The sequence below is a fragment of the Piliocolobus tephrosceles genome, chromosome 9, assembly GCF_002776525.5.
Source record: "Piliocolobus tephrosceles isolate RC106 chromosome 9, ASM277652v3, whole genome shotgun sequence".
Lineage (NCBI taxonomy): Eukaryota > Metazoa > Chordata > Mammalia > Primates > Cercopithecidae > Piliocolobus > Piliocolobus tephrosceles.
The window spans coordinates 1,828,561-1,840,140 of NC_045442.1; the positions used below are offsets into that span (position 1 = coordinate 1,828,561).

At 56.3% G+C, this 11,580-nt stretch overlaps 1 protein-coding gene across 1 annotated transcript in view; it reads right to left on the minus strand.

The window, feature by feature from the left end:
- Positions 1-8,907, minus strand: part of JAKMIP3 (Janus kinase and microtubule interacting protein 3) — an 82,863-nt gene extending 73,956 nt beyond the window's left edge. The window contains exon 1 of the mRNA XM_023185846.1: positions 8,773-8,907. Within this exon, the coding sequence (XP_023041614.1) occupies positions 8,773-8,907 (135 nt within the window). The remainder of the gene's footprint in view (positions 1-8,772) is intronic.
- Between the last annotated feature and the right edge of the window lie 2,673 nt (positions 8,908-11,580).

An 11,580-nucleotide genomic window follows, 5' to 3' on the forward strand; every position in this document is an offset into this window, starting at 1 on the left:
AAAAAAAAAAAAAAAAAAAAAAAAAAAAAAAAAAAAAAAAAAAAATTGAGAGATAAAACAACACAGCTTCTAGAAGAAAACATAGGAAAGTGTCTCCATGACCTGGTACAGGTGAAGATTTTCCTCAACAGGAAAACTCCACAAAGCCCTGCTGTCCCTTTCCCAGGCTTTTCTTAGCCTGACAATGAGGAGTTCCTCTTTAGCAAACATTCTTCCTCAATGAGATTCTAATGGCTGCAGGGCAGTCTGCTGCATAAACACAACTTAACATCCTTAGCAATTTCCTCAGGTAGGGACAGCCAAGTGGCCACTTTGTTCCTTATCATTAGCAGAGCTAAAACCAACATCCTGGGTATCCGCTGGATTCCGCTTTTCCTAACAGTGGAGTCACTGCCACAGAAGCCTGGCAGCATCTCAGGGCCGTGCACTGGTGGCCAAGGCACCTGCAGAGAAGCTTCCAGCGGCTTCTGAGAGCATCACTTCTCCACCCAATCAGCGACCCCAGGGATCTGCCGAGTATAAAAGCAACTGGGTGCGTTCAACGTTGTTTTGATTTGCACGTCCTTAAATAATACTAATGCTTTTGGCCATTCACAGATCCACCTCCTGAGCTTTATCACCGAGTCCTGGGAGGTGCAAGTTGAATCCCCTAAAGCAGGCCAAGAGTGGCTAGTAAGCCCTGAACTGAGGTGACAACTGCTTTCAGACCAGGGACATACAGCGTCCTGGTCACTAGGTAGGTGTAGTTCCTGCACATTTCAGTAAGTCACGCTTTAGAAAGTGGGAAGGTCACAGTCCTTCAAACCTTAGCTGTGCATGTTCTCTGATGAGAACTGTTTCTTTCTGAGGAGTAGGAAAGAACGGAGCAGCCAAAGGGGGCAGAAGGGAACGACAGAGGGAGTGGAGAGAGGGGATTCGCAGCCAGGCAGCGGGAGGCTGACCAAGCAGCGGCAGCCGGGTGGGCGGACGCATCCCCCACGTGAGCCGGTGTCGGAGGGAGGGTGGAGAGCTGCTCTGTCCAAGGAGACACGTGGCTGTGGACAAGGAGAGTCTGCATCCCAGACTCTTTACGGGAACAATTTCCCCCACTCCTAAAGGCTCAGAACATTCAGGGACCCACAGTAATAGGCAGACAGTCCCCAGGGAAAGGCAGACTTTTTTAAATGCAAGACGTTCGCGTAAATCAAAAGAGCCACGTGGGACTTTGTAGACAAAAACACTGAAGAAAAGAATACAATTGAACAAAATAAGGAACCAGGAAAAGAGACCCTTCTTAAAACCTAACAGCCCAAAAGAACAGAGGCGGGATGGAATGTTCTGGAAGCAGACGTGAGGTGGGTGAAGGCCAAGAGCACGGCCTCCTCGCTGCCCTCTCTGCACTTCCCAGCTGATGAGCCGAGTGCCCAGGGCGGGTGCCAGCCCCGTCTCCCCTCGCGCTGTTCTCCGGGCAGCATCTCCCACCACCCGGAGACCCTGCTCCCACACCTGAGACCCTGCTCCCACCTGGAGACCCATGTGCCCCGCACGACAGTGGCCACCTATGCTCACCGCCAACATGGCAGCCCCCGCCTGGATGCTGGTGTGAGGCTCCACGGTGCCCTGTCCCATGCGGAATCCTTGATGTTCTCCGGCCCCCAGTGCCCATTTCCTCACCCAGATGCCACCTCAGCAAAGGGCAGCCTGGCCACTGCTGCTCAGAACCAAGCCGGGAGCATCCCATACACTGTCCACACGCACACTCTACCCCACCTGGCCCCTCTCCCGTGTCCCAGAGCCGTTCCACACACCGTCCACCCAGACTCTACCCCACCTGCCCACACCTCCTGGCCCCTCTCCCGTGTCCCAGAGCCATTCCACACACCGCCCACCCACAGACTCTACCCCTGCCTGCCCTCATATCCTGGTGTCTCTGCCCTGTGCCCCTCCACAGCTGCCACCCTCAGCCACAGCATGGACCTCTGAGCAGCCGCCTCCTACTGCTCTCTGCTCCCCTCAGCCCCTCCCACAGCAGCCAGAGGGTATGTTTAAAACGTCAAAATATTTTAAATAAACGTATTTACAATATATAATATGCAAATAGAAGTCAGGTCATGTCCAGCTTTAAGGCTCCCAGAGGCTGTTGGCCGGGCCTGGAGCATGGCCCAAGCTCCCTGCCTTGCCACAGTGGGACGCCCAGTGATCTGGGGAGGCTGGCTTTCCTTGTTGTTCCAGCATAGTGATCAGTAACCCCCTTTCTCCCTCCAAAGTGTCCCCATGTGGACCATAGTTTACTAGGCCCCCTCCTGCCCCACACCTGCATGGACCTGGGGCCCATGGCCACCTTTGCCGACCTCTCCTGCACCCTCCCCATGAGGGCTGCACCTGCCCTGGCCTTCCTGGTGCTCCAGGTCACACCCATGCCCATTCACCCCATTTCTACCTGGGCTCTAGCCCCACCTGGGGCCTTCCTGTGCTCCTGGGCCCCCCAGTTAGAGCCGGGATCTTGTAGGACTTTCCGGGCACCTCTGAAAGGTGTGACTGCTGTGAATCTTCTCTGCTCCCTGCACTGGTTCCTCATCAAGCATGCAGTTCCAAGAGGCGGGGCTCAGCCTGCAGGAGGGTGGGCAGTGGCTAAACCCTGGAACAGGCATCAGGGGCCAGAGCTGCAGCCTTCATGTCCACGACAAAAACACGGTGATTACATCCTCACGACATGTACAGCTCTTCCCCACTTTAAAGGAGCACACACTGCACCTTCCTCAAGACAAGCTCCAGATAAGGCCGAGTTCACATCCCTGCAGTTCCCACGAGAGCCCTTCCTGGAGCCCCTCCCCTTCTTCACTGGGAAGGGTCCCGTCTCACTCGCCCAGAGGGCTGGCACCTGCAGAAGGGTCAGCTTTTATTTAAAACATGTTATTTTTGACTTGTCAAATCTCAGTCTGCTCAAGTCTTCCTCGCTGATTATTAACCATCGGACGGAAATCCGAAATGCTTTTTCCAGAACTCACAGGAACCTTCTTTACCCTGAAAATTGCAGCCTGCAAAATCTGATGATGCACTTGCGGAATTCTGATGATTCCTGAAAAAGAGATGAGCTCCCCAGTGCGTGGCAGCCCAAGACCGTGGCAGAGGAACAAGCAGCACCCTCTCCATTGGTTGCTCAATGTAAACGGATTGAATCACCATGTGAGACGAGAGCACACCTTCCCATAACCACAGGGAAACTGCACGGAAGGCAGGGCCCATCTATCGGTGGCCCACGCTGGGATCCGGCCTTGGGAGCTGCGAAGGCTCAGGCCCTGCTGGAGGCACCGGCAGCCCAGGAGCACCTGCCCATGCCTGAGCTGGTGGAGGCCGCCGGAGGCCGCCAGATGCCGCCTTGGCCACCAGTGGGCTGTGGGAGCTTCCAGGGCATGGCTGGATTCGACTGGCTTGGGGCTGCCTGTCCCCTCCAGGCTGCAGGAGGCCGGTGGAGCAGGTGGGTCTGTTCTGGGAACGGCTCCTCTGGCCGGTCACTGATTTCCCTCTTGAGGTCCAGAACTGGATTCTCCCCAGTGGGTGCTTCTGAGGTATCTGGATCTGCTGGAAATTAGATAGGAGGCTCCGGTTCCGCAGCTGCAGGTCTAGTTACAGATTCCTGTCCTGGGGTTGTAATGACGATATTACTTTTGGCATGGACACAGTAAAGACTTCAGAAGCATTGATGCTGAGCATTGCAATGACTGAATTCCTATTTTCTCTTCCCTGCTTGGCCATGACTTAGGCAAGTGTTTTGCAGATCAAGAATCCCCATGTTTGGCCGGGTGCGGTGGCTCAAGCCTGTAATCCCAGCACTTTGGGAGGCCGAGACGGGTGGATCACGAGGTCAGGAGATCGAGACCATCCTGGCTAACGCGGTGAAACCCCGTCTCTACTAAAAAATACAAAAAACTAGCCGGGCGAGGTGGCGGGTGCCTGTAGTCCCAGCTACCCGGAGGCTGAGGCAGGAGAATGGCGGGAACCCGGGGGTCGGAGCTTGCAGTGAGCTGAGATCCGGCCACTGCACTCCAGCCCAGGCGACAGAGCGAGACTCTGTCTCAAAAAAAAAAAAAAAAAAAAAAGAATCCCCATGTTTGTGGTAGAGGCCAAGATGCTGTGTGAGCTGCGGAGCTGCAAGAGCCCAGGGGCCCCTGAAGGCTTCCCATGGTCCTGTTTCTAACCACGCAGAAGCTACAGCCTCAAGCCCTTCCCAGCTCAGGAAGACTCGAAGGTCAACTCAGATGGGATAGTCCATTTATGGAATGGAGTAGGGAGAAGAGAGAGCCCAGGTGGGAGCTGGAAGAAAAGGGGCCGGAGGCTCCAGGTCCTCAGGATCCTCAGGGCCCTCAGGTGCAATGAACTGAAGTCTCATTACCGTCGGTGAGACCCTTGCTGTCATTGTCAGGCCAGGAAGGTGCCCGGGCGCAGGGGGACCCAGACCTCTCGGCGGGCGTGCAGGAACAAGGGCAGGCAGCCGGGCGGAGAGCTTCTAGTTTGCTTATATTTGAACCCAAATGACGTAATTTTTAAATTGTGGATGGTGCCTATCTGCCTGTCTGCCATATTATTTTCTGTGTGCACACGATCTTTTTTAACCTCGAATGTTTTTAATTTAAAAAATTTTTGTTTTTTGAGACAGTCTTGCTCTGTCACCCAGGCTGGAGTGCAGTGGCACAATCACGGCTCACTGCACCCTCGACCTCCTGGGCTCAAGTCATCCTCCCATGTAGCTGGGACTACAGATGAGTGCCACCATGCCCAGTTTTTTAAATATATATGTGCGTGTATAATATATATACACATATAACATATACATACGTGTGTGTGTGTGTATATATGTATAATTTTTTTGTTTTTTTGGTGGAGACCAAGTTTTGCCATGTTGCTCAGGCTGGTCTCGAACTCCTGGGCTCAAGTGATTCTACCACCTCGGTCTTCCAAAGTGCTGGGACTACAGGTGTGAACCACTGCACCCGGCCTTGAATGTTTTAAATGACGCTTGGCTGGGAAGGTCCAGGTTTGGCTTGGAGGCACCAGTGGGAGACAGGACCAGGTAGGAGAAGAGCAGGTGAATGAGGTGGGGGAGAGTTGGGCCAAGGAGGCAGGGGAGGGATGAGTTAATGAGTTGGGAGCAGGGTCAGAGAATGCTCTGGGGTCTTGGTGGCCCAGGGGCTGTCTCTTGTCCAAGGCACCACCTGTGTCCCACCCATCATTTTTCCACTCCAGACCCCTGCTTCAGTTAGCTGCAGACCCTGGAAGTTGAGGAGACAAAGAATAGTTATTTTCTGCATCTCCTGGAAGCTCCTTTAATGTTGGAAATCCACTGTCCCCTGGGACTGGCAGGATGAAAGGGCTGGGAGAGGGAGGGAGCTGGCCAGAGGAGCTGGTGTGGGAGGGCAAGTCCACGATGCGGACGCTGAGCAGCCCTGGGCGTGTTCGATGCCTCCCCATGCCTCCCGGCAGCTTCTGCTCCAGCAGGACCAAGGTCCTGGCTCTGCTGCATAGTGAGGTGTGAAAACCCCAGCCTAGAAAGAACCCCCTGGCAGAGATGAGAGTATTTCAGAGTCCTTGGCTAAGCCCGGATAACTAGGTCTGCAGGAAGGAGCAGCACCGAGTCACGATCTTGAACCCCAGTGGTCCCAGAGCAGCCAGCACCTTCCCACCGGTGTGAGCCAGCGGCAAGGACTCTGCCCCCACCCGGCTCCTGGAGCTGCCCTTGGGAGCCAGCTGGACCTCCCTGAAGGGCCCTCTCTGTTCTCCATGGGCCCTGGGGACGTCACCGTCGAACTGCAAACATAGACACGTTCTGGCCCAGCAGTTTGGCTTGCAAGAACATCTCCTACAGGAATTCTTTTGCATGTGGTTCAAGACCCACGTACAGGGCTGCGGTATCAGCCGAAAATCGAATCAGCCTGGATGCTGTCAACAGGCCCAACACGGTGGGGCACGTGAATAACACGGACGAGCTTGTGCCAGCTGCACCGTTCCACGTGGAACTGACTCCAAGAGGCGCTGTGGTCACCTGGCAAAAGGGAGTTGCCGCCTGCGTGTCCAGCACGCTGTCAGTTATGCCGGAGGAGGCGGGGCTCAGATCACTTATGCAGGAAACCATGACATGAACTGTCTGGTGAGGGTGTCCAGGACGAGGAGCTCTGAGGCAAACAGGCTTCTTCTCTGTTCCTTTCCTCTGGTGCCTTCTGCACGTTGTGCCAAGAGGGAACATCCTCTCCTCCAGGTACAACTAAACACCCCGCAAGGTGCCAGCGGGTCTGGGCTGCAGCCATCAGACGCCGGCCCTGGAACCCCTGCCAGCACCTGGAGAGCCCGCAAACCTGGCCTGTTGACCATCAAGGAGCGTGTGTCCCTCGGGGCATCACAGATGGATGTGTTTTGGCAAAACTGCACGAAACATCACATGATGCTGCTGTCATTGGGTGGACAGAGAACCGGGGACTAAAGCTGGGATGTCCACATGTGGTGTTTGTGTTAAGAAGATAATTATTGGCCGGGGGCAGTGGCTCAGCCCTGTAATCCCAGCACATTGGGAGGCTGAGGCAGGAAGATCGCTTGAATCCAGGAGTTTGAGACCAGCCTCGCCAACATGGCGAGACCCAGTCTCTACAAAAAAAGAAAAAAAAAAATAGCTGGGCATGGTGGTGCACACCTGTGGTCTCAGTTACTTGGGGGGGGTTGAGGTGAGAGGATTGCTTGAGCCCAGGAGGTCGAGGCTGTAGTGAGCCGAGATTGCACCACTGCACTCCAGACAGGGTGACAGAGTGAGACTCTGTTTTTTTTTAAAAAAGATAATTGTCATACTTTTACTCAATAAAACAAAGGGTTTCATTCTCCCTAGGCTTTTGACAAGTCATCTCTTCTTCCACCAGCAAAACGGGGAGAGGGAGGACGACCGCCATGTCTGAGGCTCGCCGTACAGCCTGGTCTCTCCATTTGGGGCAACTCCCCATTTTCAGGGGTGGGGGGCATTAGCACCCTGACCTTGCGCTCCTGCAGCAAGTCTGGGCCTCTGGGCATTGCTGTTTGTGATTTATGGGCACCTGGCACAGAGCAGGTGCTGGACGCACATTTACTGACCATGTCCCCATGCCATCGGCCTTCTGGTATCCTAGAAGCGAGACTCTCTCCCAGCTGTGCCCGGGAGCCTCAGCAGCACTCCCTCCTCCAGGCCACAGGCAGTGGGCGCTGCGTTCATCCCCATCCTACAGAGGAGGGAACTCATGGCAGGAGGGGGCGGAATGGGGGCGGGGCCAGATGGTAAATATTTTAGGTTTTGTGGGTCAACTCCGAGGATAATATGCAAATGAGCAGGTGCAGCTGTGGGTCTTTTCTTTTTTTTTAAATCATTTTTATTTCTTGAGAGACAGGGTCTCGCTCTGTCACCCAGGCTAGAGTACAGTGGCACAATCAGAGCTTACTGTAGCCTCAACCTCCCAGACTCAAGTAATCGTCTCGCCTCAGCCTCCTGAGCAGCTGAGCCCACAGGAGCACACCACTGCACCCAGTTAATTTGTCCATTTTTTTTGTAGAGATGAGGTCTCCCTATGTTGCCCAGGCTGGTCTCGCACTCCTGGGCTCAAGCGATCCTCCCGCCTTGGCCTCCTAATGTGCTGGGATGACTCATGTTCTAATACAACTTTCCTTGTGGTGTGGGCACCAAAATCTGAACTACACGTGATTATCACGTATCACGAAACATTCTTCTTCTTTTGATATAACAAGGAGGTGAAATCACAGGAGGTTGAATAAGTCAGAGGTTAAGCAACCAGCCCTAGATAACCCGATTCCCCTCCACCGGGAGACCACGCAGCCCCCGAGAGAGATGCCTTTGCTGAGGAAGAAGCGGGGAAGGAGGGAACTAGGGCCCAGAGCGGGGACACCATCCACACGTGACCCAGGCCCTTCCAATCCCGCGGCAGGCACCTGCCTTCGTGCCCAGCCCCGTCCTGGTGCTGCCTTCTCTCCAGATGCTCTCTCCTTTGCCTTCTCCTTCCAGGAGCCCGGGCACACTTCTTAATGGCTCCTGGGGACCAGGAGATGGAAAGGAGAGGGCAAAGGTCATGCTGGAGGTGGAAAGAGGTTCAGGCAAGGGTGGCCCACCCTAGGGCTTGGCCCGTCCTCTGGTCAGTCCCTACCCCCCGCTCCAGTCTCCCCCCACCTTGGCTGCCACCACAGCTCAGCACAGCCCCATCTTTCCCGAGGCTTCAAGAGCCCCCAAGTGCTGGGCATCCAGCCAGAGGCCATCGTGGGCCTCCCCACCCCCCCGGGCTTGCCCCTGCATCTCCGCGTTTGGTAACAGGCGCTGTTCCTCCGAACCTGGAAGCTCTAAACCGACAGCCCGTCTTTTTCCTTTATTCCCATGCGAGAGCCATACCTGCCCACTCTGTTTCAGGTCAGTTCCACCGTGGATGCTGCAGTGGGAAAGTCAGCGTCCTTTCCAGGGACGGCCCCACTAGGCACAGACCCTCAAGGCCCTGCGGCCCCAGATGGGAGGGCTGTCCCCGCGCAGCAGAGGACACTTTCTGTGAGCTCACCGTGGTTTGCGGCAACCACCATAGCACCTCTGCCTACAGAGCCCTCATCCAGTCTCCCACTGCCTGCCGCCCCCACCCCCAACCACGTGGTCTGTCCCAGGCAGCCTCTAGGACCCGGTAGGGGTTTCCACAAGGACCTGGCCAAACCCACTCTAGGAAGAGCCTCTGGGCCCCAGGGGAGGCAGGAGGGAGGGACATTCGAGGCTGGGGTCTGGGGAGAGCCCACCTTGCTCTTCTCCTGCTGCAGCTCGATCTGGATGTCTGTGAGCTTGGCTCGAAGCTCCTCGTTGGCCGCCTGCAGCGCCGCGAGGGCCTCCGCCTTGTCCCCCTTGGCCCGGCTGCCCATGCCTCTCTTGGACATGGTGAGGCTGGATGGCCGGGGGGATGCTCAGGGGCAGGGTGCTCTGGCTGGGCTGGGCTGGGCTGGGGGTGGCTGGGGTGTCCACGCCAAGCTCCCAGCAGGTGTCACCCGGGCTGCCGCTGTGCTACATCTTCTCATTCACCTGGAGGGAAAGCACACCGCGTGAGCAGCCCCTCTGGAGCCTCGGCCTGGAGCTCGGGGGCTCATGTGCGATGGGGGCACACGGACCCCCTACCTGCCCTCATCCCAGCGCTGAGGATGCCACCTGTACTACGCAGGCCAGGGAACCAGCCCCAGACCTCAGAGCCCATCGGCCTGCCATGTGGTGCCCCCAAACAGCAACCCCACATCTAAGAGCACATCCCTGCACCTAGCATGGGATGAACACTCAGCACAGGTGAATTCTTTTCCCGCTTCGGAATCAGAGAGTGAGGGAGGGGGCACTCAGCTTCGAACTCCGAATTCTGTACACGGCTGTGAGACCACACTGGGGCCACAGTGAGTATAAACCATGAGTTCTCCAACAGCAGAGGGACCCCGTGACCAGCTCCTCCAGAGACCCGAAAGCTGCACCCAGGAGACGCCCAGCAGTACTGAAAGCAGGAACTGGAACAGAAGCGCATGCCCAGCTCACAGCAGCACGATCCAGGTAGCCGCACAGTGGAGGCAGCCCACGTCCATCGACGGAGGAGTGGCTACACAAAACGCAGAATATCCACGTAACAGAATATGATCCAGCTGTAACCAGGAGGGAGATTCGGACACACGCTACGACAGCAGGATCCCTGAAGACATTAGGCTGGGTGAAATGAGCCGGTCACAGAAGGACAAACCCCGCATGATTTCACATATATATTCAGGATCTATAGTCGGCAAACCCAGGAACAAAGTAGAATGGTGGCTGCCAGGGGCTGGTGGGAGAGGGAATGGGAGCTACTGTTTAATGGAGGTAGATTTTCTTTCTTTTTTTGGAGATAGGGTCTGGCTCTGTGTCCCATCAAGGGGAGTGGCTGTAAATACACAGGAAGCTTCACTCCCTCGCCCACTACTTGCCTCCTGCTGTGTGGCCCAGCTTCGAACAGGCCACGGACAGGTACTGACCCATGGCCAGGCACCAGGAACCTGGTGCAGGCAACCAATGATCTCCACTGGTCACAGCACGTCCTCCAGGTTCAACCCCAGGGAAGCTGCTCACTGTCTAAGAAGGGGTGATTGGACGAGGCTAGTGGGATCCTCACAATTTCCTTCTGTGCTGCCAGACACCTCCCCCAGCCGTTCCTTTCCCTCAGAGCTCCCCCCCCGCCGCAAGCTACTCCTCTCCTCCAGTTGCTCCTCCCCTCCAGCTGCTCCTTTCTCCCTCTGATGTTCCTCTCTGGCAGCTGCTTCTCTACCCCAGCTCCTATCCCAGATGTTCCTCTTGGCTGCCTAGAGGGGCAAGGACCCCTGGTGCTCCTAACAGGTCCATTGGGCTCCTCTGTGGCCCTCCTGCTCCCAGGGCCTCCATCTCCACCATGACCAGCTTTCCCCGACAGAGGGAAAAAAGCACCTTTCTCTCTCATCCTTGTTTACCTTCTGCTCTTGTCACCTGTTATAGGGCCGTGAAGGCAGCCAGGATGGAAGGGAGAAGCAGGCAGATCAAACGTGGGATCTTTCCCGGTGAACACAGCCCCCGTCCCCCCAACTCCTGCTCCCATTTCCTGACAATCACAAGCCCACCCTACACCCACATCTCCTCTCCCGGTGGACACTTTCCCCCACCCCACTTCCGCGTCTCCTCTCCTGGTGAACACGGCCCTCCCCCTACTCCTGTGTCTGTCTCTAGCCTCCTATTGATCAGTTCATAGGACCATGGGAGGGAGACTTGGATATGGGTCCTGCAGTTTGATGAAGGCCGAGCTGTGTGAGTGTGGGGCTCAGAGACCAGCGGAGGTGGCAGGACGGGCAGGTGGGAGGGCCACAGGACAGCCAGGTGGACTTCCAGGGACGAGCGAAGATGGCTTCACAGAGGGAGAGTGAAAGGAGGGTCGGAGGCGACCCACTGGGAGGCGATGCAGACACCAAGGAACCACGAGGAGCCTGCGTGGCTGAAAGGTGAACTGGAAAGATGCTGGACGTGTCTCACCCTGCAGGGCCACCGGCCTCCACCCGGACAGGGAGAAGGGCCCAGCAGGGTGGAGGTCAGCCCTGCACATGTGAGGTGGGGGCTGAAGGGACCAGGTTCGGGCAGACGGCAAAGTTGGAAGCTGTCATGGGGTACAGAGGGAGGAAGGTGCCCTCAGGATGCCACTCCAGACCAAGGGGTTGGACCCATGGACGGGGCTGAGGCTGTGCCCACGTCGCCCCACGGACGTCACCAGAGGCATCTTCATTTACAAAGGAGAGGGTGCTCACCGGGCCCAGCACGCTGCCTCTCTCCCCTTTCCAGCTCCGTCCTGAGGACAAAACCCCAGGCAGCTTGGGAAAGGCCTGAGAAGTGCGCAAGAAGAGGGGCTTGAGGAGGAAGAGGAAAGGGGGCTTGGCTGGCCTTGCTGCTGGAGAATGAGAGAACATCGGGTGGGCACGGACTCCTAGAGATGGGATAGGAGGTTCTGAAGGTGTTTTGCTGTCTCTTGATAACAAGCTGCTCTAAAGAGAGACACCAGCTGACCCTTAAGTGTTTTAGTGACTCCTGGC